Below are 15,764 nucleotides of genomic sequence, written 5' to 3' on the forward strand. Positions count from 1 at the left end.
AGTGAAAGTTTTTTGTTACTTTAATTAACAAATCAATTGCATCATAATTGTTCTAATTCTTTCATCAACAATTGTAGTTTTTTTTTTTTTTTTTACATAGTTTACATACATCCATAATGGGCCTTCCTGTTTTGATAATGTACGGTTTCTTAATTATTTATTTGTACCCTTCCCTTCCCTGGATTTGACAAAAAAAATTTAATGTTTTTATTTTCTGGAAATTTTGCTCAGATCCACACAAAGTTCACCCAAATGTATGATTCCCCTGCTAATATTTTGTTAAATGTTCCTTAACAATAGTACATCCAGTATTCCATTTTTTTAGCTATCAACACCACCTTTAGAAATTAATCTCAAGATTATTTATTAATACTATTTAAATATATGGTATAGTTTTTTTCAAGTGTGTTATTTGTTGGCAAAAAACAGGCTGTTTAGCTTGAACTTTATCAATAGAAATGTAGGGAGCCGGTTGCAGAGGCCTAACAAGTTAATCAAGGTTAAACAAGGTTTATTCTCTTAAAACAGTTGTATTCAAGAATTGTTCAAATGCATCATTAAAAACTTCATAATAATGTAACATTCATTGCCATCATGGCTGCATGCAAAACTTTTGTCCAGAGCTGTATGCTGTTCATGCTATTTTATAATTATGGGTTATTAATCAAAGAAAATGTATACATTCCATTGGATTTATTTTTACAATACAGTAAAACTAACTGATTTCCTGTAATGCAATTACAAAACTCTTTAATGGAGTTTACCACGATAAATGTCCTATGTTGTTACGTAAAGAATAATTTATCGAGTTCATGTCTCTGCTGTTTTTTTAATCTCTTCATCATCGTCTTCCTCGCAGGCATATGTGGCTTACATAACCGGTTCATCATTTCTCTCTCCCATTCAGCTGCCTGTGTTGAACCCATGGAGCCAGACTGTCTCCATTTGTATTCTCTAGTTAAATATTGTTTGACTGACATGACTTACTGCATGAAATCTCACATATCTGTATGAATCTCATGTTTTCTTTTCTCCTCCTCCTTCTTTTTTTGTCATCTGTCATTACCATCATCTCCTCCTCACTCTTTCTTCTTCTCTCTGTCTTTTTCTCTTTCTTTTTCTCTCTCCCTGTCTACCTCAGTCATTGCTTGTCCCAGGCAAAAGTCCCAGTAAATATGGACGCCGTGGCAGTGCCATAGGGATAGGAACAGTAGAAGAGGTTCATGTCTAATTACTAACTACCTTCTTACTTATGTCTTTTTTCTGTCGCTTTTATGTGTCTGCATGGCTCCACTGCATCAAGGTCAAATGAGTTTTCCTCCACATTTTAGCAGCTCTTACCATTAGTTCCTTTTTGTGAAAAGTGAAAGCCTTTACAATTTGCTCAAATTTGCTATCTTAAACTATTTACTAATGACACACTTCAGTCAATCATTTTAGACTCTTTTTTTTTTTTTAGGTCTTCTCTGCTTTAATGCAGCAGGTGCTTATTTTCTAGAATGTTTTATGATAATTATCTCCTTTGATTATTTCCAATTATTTAATTCAATTAATTTAATTCAATAAGCCCCCCCATGCAGAGGTTATACAAAGAAAACTGAATTGCTAATCTCTAAAGCCGCATTAAAAGAATATCTTTGTTTCTAATTTGAGACCTTTAAATTTGAGACAGAATGAACAAAGCGTCTCTGGAGCCTTCAAATCCACTTTTTATCTCCTGCTTCAGGGCGCTCTGCACTGACAGGGGGGGGCTGTCACCTGCTCTTGGCATGACATGCGCATTTCTCCTTTTTCTTTTCTCATTTTTGTACCAACTGAAAACAAGTTATCCTACATATTATCCCAATAACTCAGAGAGATGTGGTTTCAAAATCCTTTTTCTTTTTTTTAATTTATTAGCCTAGTTGGATCGGAACAGAACTTGGAAAATATTCCCAGAGTTTGACAATGCTTTTCTGCTCTCCCTGCCAGTCTTTGATTATCCCGGGAAAAAGCCCCACAAGGAAAAAGTCAGGTCCTTTCAGCTCTCGCCGAAGCAGTGCTATTGGGATTGAAAACATTCAAGAAGTCCACGAAAGAAGGTGAATGAAGAGTTTAGTTGATTTTTCACTTAGCCTTGAACTGTTCTACATTTGATCACATTACAACCAGAAACGTTAATTTTATTATTGTGATTTAATGTTATAATTTGTGTAACAGTGAATAACTTTTAAGTGGAAGGAAAATGATACATGGTTTACAAATATTAATAACTAATGGATGTATTTGTATTCATCCGTAATACTCTATTGCTCCTAGAAAAACCCAGTGAAGAACTGCATCCAGAATTCAGATATAAATGTTCTTGTGCTTTTAGTTTCATCTTGTAAAAAAACTCAGTTGTTTCACTAATGCCTCTAAGGTTGACTAGATAAAAGTAGTGAATAAACAACTTCATCAAGACCAAGGATCAGATCCACAGCTCTGGGGATTTTAACACTTTTATGAGGCATTGTACACACATCACTGTGGGTTGTTTTGTGGGTAGGTAGCATTTTATAAGCATTGTGGGAAATATGTTATTTTTTGGTATATTTCTATTGCAGCAGAGATGCATCTCCACACACTCAGAAGACACCTGACAGTGGCCACGTTTCTCAAGACCAGAAATCTGACAACTCAGATCAGAGCTCTCCTGAAGTCCTCACAACCACCAAGAACAGGTAAGAGAGACCGACTGAAAAGAAATAAGATCAATGAGAATTTATACTGTCATGTGTCAAATTCAAGCAAGGCAGCACCTTCTTTTGTCATGTCTGATGCATGATTTGAGGTCAGAATTAACTGACCTCTATAGTGGTAACCCAGGGTGTAGCTCTTATTTCTGTGGCAGGACCCCTTCCATCCCTGAGGGCCAAGACCTCTCTCGCTCCTCCTCCAATGCCAGCAGCTTTACCAGTGTGGTAGAGGAAAACGAGGCTCCAGAAGACTATGACACTGGCATGGTTGGCACAAAATTTCTGTTCATAAAGTGCAAGAAAACAGAGCATGAATTTTAAATAAAACATATATTTTCAGTTGCCTCTTTCCATTATGCATGATTCCACATGTCTGTTATGTATCATTCCCAGGAGAGTCTGTCTTCAGCTGGAACACCTCACAAGCGAGACTCTCTCACCTACAGCACCTGGTTGGAAGACAGCATGAGCTGCACCAGCAGCAACAGTCGTGGCAGCTCTCCAGGTTTGTAGGCATATAATACTTGTTTTACAATTTCTAGAAAACATGCAACACTATCACATTTTTCTGATTAATTTGCACCCTTTCATGAGTATGACAGTATGTTTTTTGGATCAGCAACAAGTTCATTTTGGATACTATTCTGTGTTATCATAAGATAAGATAAAACATCGGCTCAACAGTCAAAAGAAGGTGCCAAAAGGAGGAAAATGTGCATGGAGTGTATACAGTGCGCAGACATTTATACAGTGGATCGAGAGAAAAAAGAAACGAGGCAGAGATTTAAGGTGACTTATATACATTTAGGGTGACTGATTCACATTTGGATTTGGCTTTGATCATTAAAGTGCTACCAGGTAAAGAACAACAGTGAGGTGGTGAGATAAGTGTAATAGCTGAAGTTTCCTATTTAACAGGGTTATTGCACAGGCTATTTAACAGAGAATTGAATTGTTATTGCAGATTAGTTATTGTGAAAGTTATTGCAGTTATAGTGCTGCATTGTAAAGTCTGATGGCAGCAGGGATGAATGGCCTGCGGTAGCACTCCTTTTTACAAACAATGTGCAAGTCTTTCACTAGAGGAGCTGCTCAGCTCCTCTACAGTCTGGGGCAGGGGGTGAGAGGTGTTGTCCATGATGGATGTGAGCTTGGACAACATCATTATATCAGCAAACATCACAATTTTAAAAAATGCCAGTGAGTCCAAAGATTATGTAGCAAAGAGAAGAACCTTTTTTTTTTATCTGAAACACAGAGAACGTTTTCACAGAGTCCCTCTTGTGGCATCATTATGAAAAGTTAGCTGGCTTAAAGATAAATGACTAACTTAGGGAACATTTTTTTCAGAGCATACATTACAAGTATAGAGTAGAATAGAGAGATTATTAAACTTTAGTGTGGAAATTCAAGTGTACCAGCAGTAAAGCAAAAGGCCACAGGAAGCATGATTATTCATACAAAGATTAAATAAATCATATGTAAATCATATCTCAGTCTTATGTTTATATTTGACCACCATGTTTACAAATTACCACTGCTGCACTTTAAGAAATGGAAATGTCCTGAGAGCTGCACTCAACGAAAGTTCATTTTGTATACACCCTGTGTGTACAAAATGACAATAAAGATAAGTCATATCTACATTATCAGAAACAATAACAGACTGTGCAGAGAGGGATAAAAGTGTGCAGCTGAATAGGTTAATTAAGGAGAACTGTGTAAAATACACATATACGAATGTGCATACTAAACAGCAGACTATTTACAAGAAATGAAACTGAACAAATAACAGCAGGAATGCAAACCCACTGGGAGGAAGTATCTTCAATAACGATAATGACTGCAAACAGTGAGTTGCTACAGTTATGGATATTAATTTCCAGTGTATCCTTTTTCTACATAAGGAGAAAATGTCAAGATATGAAACTTTACTGCACCTTCCATACATATCTATGAGTTGAAGCATTGAATTTTGACATTGTGCAACTTGACAATAAACTCCAATATGTTTACTGAGATGTTATGTCATGGCTTTTAATTTCCTTTATTTTGAATTTCTGTTTTTAGTAAAAATCAGAAACATGGCATGCATACATATTCATAATCAGCCCTTTTTCACTTCAATACAAATCAGTTCTTCTGTGAAGGAGTTCTGTAAATTCTTCCAAAGGTTTGGATCCAGTAGCACTATTCAATTCATCACCCAAAAAATTGGAACATTATGGCCACACTATAAAGAAATAAAGAGATAAACATCTGGCAAAACTAACAGGCCAGGTGACAAAAGCACTCAACAGAGATGCAGCCTAGAGACCCAGAGGTAACTCTGGAGGAGCTGTGAAGTTTTTCCCTGCTACCACACTCTTGACTTAAATGCAGGGGTGACCATAAGGCTTCTGCAGCACTAGATAGTGAGCAAAGAAAGTCATCATTTAGATTTTTTCTATTCTGAGCAGGGACACTTCTAAAATATTTATATTGCCATGACAACAGGTGGGTTAAAAGATCATTGGGAGATGATAGAGTTACATTTGTGGTAGTTCAACTTTAAGAAGCTGAAAGAAGACGGAAGATGTCTAATATTCATTCAAAAATTTCAGCAGAGACTGCAGTCACTTTAGCAGTAAAAGGTTCTTCTACAAAGTCTTGACTCAGGTGACTGAATATATTTGCCAGATTCTCATTTTTTTAAGAAAATTGTCAAAAATACAATACTTGACACTTTCTAATTTGTGGGTAATTGTTGCAAAAAATCACAGTAAGATAGCATAGACTTTGCAGTTTTGTTGTGTTTGAAGGTAGTATAAATAAAAAATGGCGAATAAGAACAAAGTGAGTTTTTTTTTTTTATTCATGTTTTCTTGACCCTCAGGGCATGGTAAATCTGATCGAGGGAAAGCCACCGATATTCGAATCAAACTAGAAAAATCACATGACCATCAGTCATCAGTGAGTCCCCCTGTGATTATTTTAGATTTTTAAACTCCATATTTCAGCTCCTTTCTGTAGGACTTTATTTGGTTTACATTTGTGCTTCCCTTTGTGCAGAACTGTTAGCCCTGCCCACAGGATTTTATCCTGAATCGCCATCTTCAGGTTTGACTTTCATTTTTTTCACTCTTATGGTTTAATTTAACAATCTTACAACAACCAAATAGACATATTTGGATGAAAACACGAGCTACCAAATGAAGCCTTTGAACATGTTTTATGTTTTTGACCAGATGCCTGTCTTCTTCCAGAAGCAGTCCCATAAGTCACTCCTTCTGAGACCCATGCTTTTGACATGTTGAGTGAAGAGGAGGAGGATGAAGCTGAGAAAGGAGCATCAGATAAAGCCTGCAGTTGGCTGCTCAGGGAGGAATGCATCCAGAAACCCAGAGGACACAAGAAAGGGTTTTGCACAATAAGGGGCCAGCTTTTGGTTTCATTGCCTGTTCCCACATTTGTTGCTTGGTTGTACTTTTATTTTTTAAACCGACCCTTGGTTGTAAAAGTGCTTTTTTTTCATCTGAAAATATAAATGTTTGATCTTTTAAAGATGTCACTTGTTGAACTCATGCTGTGCTGGCTGTTTGAAAAGTACAGATTGTATAGGTGTCCTTGTGATGAAACCTTCCGCTTAAAGATTATGTCATAAATCTATTTAAAATCAAATTAAATCATCACATTTACAGGTATATCATTGAAATTGAATCAATTTGATTTGTCACAGTTAAATTAAGCTTTTTCTCTCAGCCAAGCATGCAGTTACAGTAGCCGAATGTGAAAACATTACACATTGAACCTTTAACACACTCCATCTTCAGTGCATGACATACTGGTCACCTAAATCATATAGTCTCCGACTTTACCACAAGCCCAAAAGGCAAAGATGCACTAGAGATTTTTTTTTTTCCCATGAGAAGGAAGAAGTCATGAGAGAAATATGGTCTCAGAGCTGCAATGTGTAAAACTGTTTTTTGCCATTTGACAAAAATCATAAACCTAAAATCCTGGCAGCAATAAGGAGTCTTTGTGACTTCTGCTCCAGTTCTGAACATTTAAGTGCCAGCCTTTTCATTTCTCCAAACAGTGACATTACATTAAAATAGCTGTAAACACACTTCCCTTAAATATTTGATCCACACTTAAGATGAGTAATGCAGCTGTCTAAATGCCGCCTCAGTGGTTTGCCTGCCGACTCAACTGCAACTATCTTTGCAGCTTGGGCAATAATTGTTTGTAGTCATAAACACTGCCAGAATTATTTTCCCCCTTTTGTAGACAAAATTTAACCTGTTTAATTTTATTGTTGTTGTTTTTTTTAAATGTAGCGACTGAATTTGGTGCTGACTGCATCCTCTGATGCTTGCAGCATCCTCACCAACGTTTCGTGCATGAATAATCTCATGGGAAAATATGCTCACTTAATCTTTACTGTGTTGCTATAAAGGGAGCAAACATTCGATTTTTTCATTTTCTGTGTGCACCAACTGGCTTTCACACTCAGGATCTGGAGGACATGTTTTCACTCTGTTTATGTTAGTGCCCATAAGGGTACTTTTTGTCTATGAAAAAAACTGTTTTAATGATATTTGCCTGTTTTGAAAATCATTGGTGTTTTCATGTTTTCTGGCTCTAAATTTTGAGAAATGTTGTCCTTTAAGCAAAATTTTTGGCTTAATTGAAATGCCAAAATTGAAAGTTTTTTTCCTAAAAGGTTTATCGGAAAATGTTTCACCTGTTAAATTGATAAGTTTATTATATGGCAGGTAAAATTTAAACAGGAGAACATGTTAGCTGCACTAAGACACTTTCTCTGATTTCCATTTTTTCTCCAAGTTTAACAGCTTACAGGAAATAAGCCTCTCAGCAAACAGCCTTAGAACTTAAACATGTCTTTTTTTTAAGTATGTGTTACCTCAGTTTTCCCCTCCACATTTTTATCTACCAAAGCAAATCAAAGTTATTAAATTAAAGGCTTATCAAACTTTATAACAAGTGCTTCAAAAACAGGAGATGATTATTGGTTTAATCGCCTATTGAACTCAGTCACTCTTTGTATAACAAATATACAGATATAGTCATCAGTTTTATTATTTTTTTCCTAACTTCTCTTCTTCCCTAACCTTTGTTTTTATTTATTTATTGTTTTCTGGTAAGTGGCAGTTCTCTCTATGGTGATAACACTCAGTGTCTTGTTATGCAGCTTGTTTATGTTGCTTATTCCCTAAATATGATCTTGACCTGTGACATCTGGCTTATTTCAAGAGTCAGATCTTGTTGAGTGCAGTAAGTTTGCAATGCAAATATGATCAAATCAAGTATATTAATTTGCTTTAAAAGTTACTAAATCCAAACTAAACAACTGGTGATGTGTAAATATAATATTAACTGAAGAAAATATATGTATAGCCAGTGGATTTTAAACTGGAAGGGACAACACAAAACAATTACTGCCAAGGTTAAAAGTGACTGTTGTTTTATGTCATGTATCCTTAATTTCAGACTTTATTTTAAAAGTTTTGTAGATTTTTAAAGGTTTTCAGACTAAAAGGGAAAATATCTCTGTACATCCCATTGATCATTTCAGTTGCCTTATGTCACACAGTGATGGTGTAAGTCGAGCCAGGAGAGCCAGTAGTTAATTCATCAGAATTTCCAATATAATGAATGTTTTGTTTTTGCTTGTTTTTACTGTAAATAAATACCCTCAGAAGTTCAAAATCTTCTGCACATCGATTATTTTTTTTTACCATTCAAAAGAAAAAAATCCTTCTAAGGCACAGTAAAAATCATTGTAATTAAATAAGAATAAAAGACAAAGGGGGGTTTATTTCCCTGTATCATTATAAAAGCCAATAAAAGATTATCCCAGAAGTCAGTGACTTGGTGATGCTCCGCTGTAAGACATTATTTGCGTGTTGTTGTAATTGAAGGCAAGTGACTTACTTTATTTGGGGTGTCTGATGTATAATTACAGAGCTTTCTGTGACTGAAACATTTACTACTTTTGAACTATTAGATAAGAATATGCAATGATGTAAGAAAAATATTAAGATAATGCTCTTTACTTAGCTGCATTTATTTATTTTAGGAATAACTCTTTTTACCACACTTAAGTCATGCATTTTAGGAGTGGGATCATTGATATTGGGGGGGTTACAACACATCCTAAAAGGCTTGAAGTCACCAGACCCGATTTACAATCCGATCCAACTTAAATTCTGATTACATGAGGTTGTGGAGCTAAGTCCCTGAATATTAACCTTCTTCAGATCCCAAACAAAATACATATGAACAAAGAAGTTCCAACAAAGTTAAAAGGTTGTTTGTGCCACTCCATTAGCCTGGAACTCAAACCCTACTCCAGACATTTTGAATTGAGAAAGCTTCCTGGATGGGAAGTGAAACATCTTCAAACTTGGAAAACAAAGTCCAGTGTTTTTTGTTTTTTTTTTACTTTGTTAAATTTGTTGGAATGACTATGATCTGGATGAATGAGAATCTTCCCCAGCATAGAACAAAGAAGTGGTATGTATACCACACACAATGTACAAAGCTGTCTTAATTTCCAGATTTTTGTAAATACTGACCTGGAGAGCATAAGAAAGAGATCCGGTAATGGATTGTCAAGAGAGAATGAGCAATAAAAATAAAAAGTCAGAAAAACCTCTTTCTATTTGCTCCAAACTTGTTAAATGATACAAGTGATGACTAACGTCTGCTCTTTTGAGAAAAAAGTTTGTTCTTCACACATGTTTTGGCCGAGGTGCCAACAAATGTGTCATCCCCTAACTTTGAATGTTGTTTATACCAGGATGTAAATATTCACTGCACAGCTTTTCTTCCACAGATGGTAAAGGAGATAATGATGACACTGTGCCATGGTGTATAATAAAATAACTATCTTTAAGGACCAAATTATGACTCATTATCATGGAAACGAACTAAAAAATTAATAGAAAAGTGAAATTTTGTCTCAAGATATAACTGAATAGCAATACACAACATGATTTATTTGTACATAGTATAAAAATAAGTAGCAGTGTAATGGTCAGGGCATAGAACTTGAAATCCTGAGGTTCTGAGTTTGAGCCCCACTCCCACAGACTGCCACTCTGGGTCTCCAAGCAAAACGCTTAACCCTTGACTTGAAAAAAAGGTGCACTCTGTGGCATTTAAAATAATTATTGGCCAAAGAGCTAAACAGTATTCAGCTCTTCAGCATGAGTATTCAAATAGAAAGCATTCTGCCCGGCTGTCTCACTGTGTGGTGTGGAAGCTGCAGCGCCTCAGACTGGAAGAAGGTGAGAAGAGTGGTGAGAACAGCAGAGAGGATCGTCCTCTTCCCTCCATTAAAGACATTTCATCCCAGCACTGCGTATTCCGAGCCTGTAACATCATCAATGACCCTTCACACCCCCACCATGGACTGTTCTCCTTGCTGCCCTCTGGAAAGAGGCTTCGAAGCATCCGATGCAGGTCCCGCAAATTCCATAACAGTTTCTTCGCCCGTTGCCATTAGACTGCTAAATGTTGTGTAAAATTGGTTATTTTATTTTTAAAAATAATTTTAAAAAATTTTAGAACTGTAAACATACGTTTACGTCATATGTTTATATTACTATTTTTTATGTATTTATTACTGTTTTCAAGGCTGCACTTTTAAAAATGAAATTCTCTAGAGCTGTTTTAAATGGAATTTGTTTCTGTATACACTTGTGTATACAAAATGAAAAAATAAATCTGTCTATGTCTAAAGCTAAAGAAAAAAGTTTCATTTTAGCAGGTTTTCTATCTGTTTTTATGGAACATCTGGATGTAATATCCACTACAAGAATATTTTGAAAATATTTTTTTCTCAGCTTTAGGTTAAAAATCTTGGTGGGTTTTTTTATTATTATTTATTTATTTTCGTTCATTTGAAATCAAATAATTCAATTTCTAGTATTTTTAGTATTTTCTAGTCACAAAAAATACTGTGGATCTACAACATTACTGTTATATTTTAAAATATTATTTTCCTTGTCAGCAAGATAAAACAAATTAAGAGAAACCTAAAGTCTAAAAAAATATTTAAAGCTCTTTAAAAGTTTTATATATTAGTACCAGTAGCAGATACGGAGCCCTGTCTGATTAAAATAGTCCAACAGTTTCCCCGGAACCTTTGATCCCTATGAGAAAGAGGAAACGCTGCATTAAAGTGTTACACATACCGGAAATTAGTTTCCTAAGTCACATTGAGCAAAAATCCACCGGTCACGGAAACATTTGGTAATGTAGTTTTAATTATTTTCTTTGTGTTATCAGTGTTGGCCTTCTCGTTCAGTTAAATGGGGTTTTGTTTCTCGTGTCTGTTAATATTTGGCATTATGGGAATTTATACGTCTGCGTTCACAATAAGCTGCAAAACTAGCAGAGAGGCATAGTATAGTTGATAAAAGACTTCTGCTTTCTGTATGATTCATTTATTTATTGTTGTATTTTGTGCTTGGTATCACCTACCTGATATTTTTTGCAGTATTAAAGGACGTCCATTTCTACCTGTGTGTCATTTGGCTTAGTGGTCTAAATGTAACCGCACTATTCCAGCTATTCTGTATATGTTGCATTATCTTGTGTCCAACAGTGTCGCCTCGATTTGATTTATCTGCAATCTGGCTTATTTCATGCACAACCTTCATATCAAAAAACAGCTATCCAAATATTTCGAGGAAGAGAAATGTATTAAAACCAAGTGAGAGCTCGATCCAAAATGTGCTGGCCTTCTCATGTAAACCAGATGCACTCTTAATCGCCGTTATTGAATTATTATTTTTGATTATTTTACTGTTGATAAGTAATTGTTCTGTGTGTTTGGATGTTTCTTTTGTCTAAAACACTCGAATCAGATCAATCTTAAGCACATTCTTACAGAACATCAGGAAAATCTGAGGAAGGAAGTTCAGCCATCTGTATCATCTGTGTTGCAGCAGGGATATATTTAATGCAGACAGGATGATGCCTTTTAGGATCAATTCAGTTTTACCTCTAATAACCTAATAATAATTGTTTTTACTGTTCCCATGGTGTGTCATTCTCTTACATTTGAGACTAATTTAGCTCCATCTTCTTGTTTTCAGGACCTTTGATGAGTCACTCCAAAGCTGATGACTTCTTTATCTGATCATTAAAAATGTTTGCCTTGAGGATCGTCCCACGACTTTCTCTCCTCAGTAAAACCTCTTGTATGTATCAACAAAGAAAAATTATATTTTTTACTATTCATTTAGTATATATTATTCTTATGTTTGATTAGAGAAAAGCACAGCACAGGGAAGCTGTATTTCTTTGTTATCCTCTGTAGCTAATACCTTGTAAGACCTTCACACTTCAGGTTTTTGAACATTTATTGGAAAACTATTATAAATTATTCTTTTCTTTCAATTTCCAGGTGGACTTAAAGCACATGGCGGGATTCTAAATGCATGCGTCTCATCAGTCCTCCCTTCTTCCTGCTTATCACTACAGCAGAAATTACGAAATTACTCAACAACAGCAGACAACACGTCTCCCCCGCGATGGGTCCAGCTTGAGCCAGAGTTGGAGGAGGCTTTGATACCACGGAAGCTATCAGTGAGTCCTCTGGAAAGCTGGCTCTCGCTACGCTACTCCTTACCTCCCCTGCTGGAGTCTGCCCAACCACAGGGAGACATAGAGCTGCTGGAAGAGAAGTTGCTACCACCAATCTCTGAGCCTGTTTTGGAGGATGGGGAGGGTACAGCAACACCCATGAGATGCAAGAATGTTTTAGAGATCAGACGGCGGAAGATGAACCGGCATAAGTACAAGAAGCTGCAAAAACGGACCAAATTCTTGAGGAGAAGAGTTTTGGAAGGCAGAGGGAGAAAGAAGCAGGTGAGCGACAAACAAAAAAAAAAAACAATGTTTGAATGAAACTCTTATGTTCTTAGCTATTTTTTGTAAACTGTTGGTTCTTCTAATGTATTCTTATCAAGATGCTTTCAAGAGGAATTCAAATTATACATTTTGACATGTGCATGTCTAACTATGAGTATATTGTTTGCAGAAAAAATTTGAGGAGGATCTTAAAAGAATATGGATGCGAGCTGGACTGAAGAAGGCTCCGGAGGGATGGGCCACACCTAAAATCTTTATTAAACAACAGGGGAGCAGAAGGAACTGAAAAACACTGAAAACAAATGTTATTTCTGTTTAGCATCCCCCCCATTGTCTGACCCTGAACGCCACTCTTCATTGACCAGTGGAACAACTGCTCTTGGCCCGCCTCATCTTCAATCAGTATGTACAATAAAGTTTTGTGGAAAGATAATCTGAATAAAGATTTCTCTGCCAAACTTCAGTCATACTGTGATGTTCATCTTTCCTTTTCTTTACATGCATACAATTATTAAGAACCCTCATACTTTTTTGTATTTTGTACCATTACAACCAGACTGTTAACTATATTTAATGCCATTCAGCAACACTAGGATAACTTTGATGTGGAAGAAATAAGGTTGATGGTGTGAATTTATTTTTTTATAAAAATGTTAAAAGTCATGACAAATTTATGTTCAGTCCACATTAGTCAAAATATATTGAGCCAGCTTTTTATCAGCTTTGCATATTTAATATAACCATCACTATCATGGAGGAAGTGGACAATAAATACCTTTGTGTTCACCTAGACAACAGGGTATTGTGACCCCCTTGTGTCACAATAAATTATGTATCACAGAATATAGTGTAACAATGGCTCTGTTCTGGGACACCCTCTTTGACCTCTAAAAGAGCTTTTACAAAAAATAATTGTTCAAAGAATAAAAAGCATTACTGACAGCCGATAAAAAAAAAAAAATCAATTGGTCTTACACCAAATGAGAGTCTTCAGTCAGAGACTTCTTCAGACCTACTGTAAGGCAAACCCTACTGGAGATCGCTTTTGGACAACAACTGTTGGTACCCCTTGTTTAAGGAAAGGGAAAAAAAAACAACAAAAAACAGTAAGATGGTTAAGTTGATGGGAAGATGGATGGAGCCAAATACAGGAGCATTCTGGAAGAAAACCTTTTGGAGCCTGCAAAAGGCCAACTGGGACAGAGATTTCTTCCAACAAGGCCATGATCCAAAACATAAAGCAAAATCTATAATGGAATGGTTTACAGATAAACATATCCATGTGTTAGAATGGCCAAGCCAGTCGAGAATCTTGAAAGAACTTAAAACTTTACTAAAGCTCTCCATCCAACCTCACTTGAGCTTCACCTGTTTTGCAAGGAAAAATGGGCAAAATTAAACCAATAGATATACCCAAAGCAACTTGCAGCTATTATTGCAGCAAAAGGTGGTGCTACAAAGTCTTAACTCCAGGGGCCTGAATAATTTTGCACACCCAATTTTTTCAGTTTTTTAATTACCGTAGTTAAAGTGTAACACACCCCATATATTTTGTTCAACTTCACGATTGTGTCCCACTTGATTCTTCACAATAAATACAATTTTATATCTTTATGTCTGAAACCTGAAATATTGCAAGACGTCAAAGTTAAACGGGGCTGAATACTTTCACACGGCACTGTATGTCAGGACTCAAAGAAGACCGCCTTATCCCTAAACGAAGCAGTCCTGAAAAGCATTGTCTGACTTTTATTTGTTTATTTTCATAGAATGTTTGTTTATTAATACTTAAGTGAGATTTAAGTTATTTCTGTGACCACTGTTGGTTTTTCTTTCCTTAAACGAGAGGTACAAACAAAATTGTCAACGTATCCATTGTTCTACCTGCGGCTTTCAACAACCCGTACAACAAACTCCTATCAGTTTCAAAAACATTTCATTTACCTTTGCAATCAACAAAGTATACTTTTTTTTTTAATTGAGCTGAATTTAGTCTAAAACATTTACAAATTCTTTGCAAAATAGCCTAAATTCAGTGAGACTGGGTGAAGTCCTTCTCTGAACAGCAATAATTTAATAGTGTGGCAGAATTTCCATCAGGACTCCTGCTTTGCCAAAATGTTTTAGATGTGTTGTGCAAACTTCTTAACATTTCCAGATAATAGATGTGCGCTGTTAGATGTTTAAAGCTTGGTATAAATTGTTATGACCTAATCCTGCCACATATTCATTAAAAACTAATCCTGACCAATCTGTATATATTATATTAGCGTACATGAGGCTAAAAAGATGCATGTAAAAAAAAGTATTGTTATGAGCTGCTTTTGTTGGTGTACCAACTCAAAACACTGAAGAAATTTTTGTAGCAGTTTGTAGCAGCATTGTTTAGGTGATACACACTAGATGGCAGTATTTTACCGTTACATAAAATTATTAAAAATGACATGCGTTTTTGTGGTTCTTGGGAACCATCAAAGGGCATTGAGCTAATTCTTAGAAAAATAAATAAATAATAGATGTTGAAAAAAATCAGAGAAGCTTTTTTTTTTTCTTCGATCTTTAGTCCTGAATTCCGTCTTGCTTCAATAAAGGGATACAGTGGGAAGAAGTTTTCCCAGAGGGTAAAACTTTTTTGATGGAAATATGAATGAAAATAAACCATTAAATAAAGCATGATTATAAACACCTATCAGGAAGATTTGCTGTGTATATATTTTAACAGACTCCACGCAGATCAATGACAGGGAACTGTCCTGGAGTGAATTCATATTTGTGTATGAACCCAATATCTAAAGAGCACAAAAGGAAATACATAGATGCCTTGTAAGATTTAAGCTGTTTTCATGTCTTTTCTGTTTAGCTAGTTTCAGACTTTGTTTTTATTACTACATCCCTTAAAAGGGCAGTCTGCATGTCTGTGTGAAGCTTAGCAGCCCAAAACTAAAGGCAGTGTTGAATTTCATGGCCTGGTGGAGGTGGAGCTTCTGAAGACTAAAGACTGCAGCAGCACGAAAGGACCTCAGCAGCAGCTTTGCAAACTTTTCAGGGGTTTAATAACTGATGTGAATATCACCACCTCTGACGGATCCACATATCTGAGAAGAAGATGCACCTTGATATGAATCTCCTGCAGAGTAAGTTTTCTGTATATTCTGTCAT

At 35.8% G+C, this 15,764-nt stretch overlaps 3 protein-coding genes across 19 annotated transcripts in view; all 3 read left to right on the plus strand.

Moving 5' to 3' along the window:
* Positions 1-7,540, plus strand: part of rap1gap (RAP1 GTPase activating protein) — a 30,142-nt gene extending 22,602 nt beyond the window's left edge. For 7 of the 17 annotated variants that reach the window (XM_015373513.1, XM_015373517.1, XM_015373514.1 and 4 more), the window contains 8 exons: positions 1,142-1,219; positions 1,972-2,081; positions 2,586-2,702; positions 2,855-2,984; positions 3,111-3,222; positions 5,593-5,669; positions 5,769-5,816; positions 5,963-7,540. In XM_015373513.1, coding sequence (XP_015228999.1) covers positions 1,142-1,219; positions 1,972-2,081; positions 2,586-2,702; positions 2,855-2,984; positions 3,111-3,222; positions 5,593-5,669; positions 5,769-5,777 — 633 coding nt within the window. In that variant the 3' untranslated portion in view covers positions 5,778-5,816; positions 5,963-7,540. Of the gene's footprint in view, positions 1-1,141; positions 1,220-1,971; positions 2,082-2,585; positions 2,703-2,854; positions 2,985-3,110; positions 3,223-5,592; positions 5,670-5,768; positions 5,817-5,944 lie in introns of all 17 variants that reach the window. The other 10 variants (XM_015373521.1, XM_015373512.1, XM_015373520.1 and 7 more) reach the window with 8 other exon arrangements.
* A 3,356-nt stretch (positions 7,541-10,896) lies between these two features.
* On the plus strand, positions 10,897-12,929 carry aurkaip1 (aurora kinase A interacting protein 1). The gene is made up of 4 exons (XM_015373458.1): positions 10,897-10,979; positions 11,828-11,932; positions 12,139-12,602; positions 12,775-12,929. The coding sequence occupies exons 2-4, from the start codon at positions 11,881-11,883 to the stop codon at positions 12,889-12,891; spliced, it is 633 nt and encodes a 210-aa protein (XP_015228944.1). The 5' UTR covers positions 10,897-10,979; positions 11,828-11,880; the 3' UTR covers positions 12,892-12,929.
* Positions 12,930-15,590: 2,661 nt separating this feature from the next.
* The window catches only part of mxra8 (matrix-remodelling associated 8), a 9,596-nt gene continuing 9,422 nt past the window's right edge, over positions 15,591-15,764 (plus strand). Inside the window, exon 1 of the mRNA XM_015373544.1 lies at positions 15,591-15,739. Within this exon, the coding sequence (XP_015229030.1) occupies positions 15,712-15,739 (28 nt within the window). The 5' untranslated portion in view covers positions 15,591-15,711. The remainder of the gene's footprint in view (positions 15,740-15,764) is intronic.

Source organism: Cyprinodon variegatus, unplaced genomic scaffold (genome assembly GCF_000732505.1).
Source record: "Cyprinodon variegatus isolate N-32 unplaced genomic scaffold, C_variegatus-1.0 Scaffold87, whole genome shotgun sequence".
In the NCBI taxonomy this organism is placed as follows: domain Eukaryota; kingdom Metazoa; phylum Chordata; class Actinopteri; order Cyprinodontiformes; family Cyprinodontidae; genus Cyprinodon; species Cyprinodon variegatus.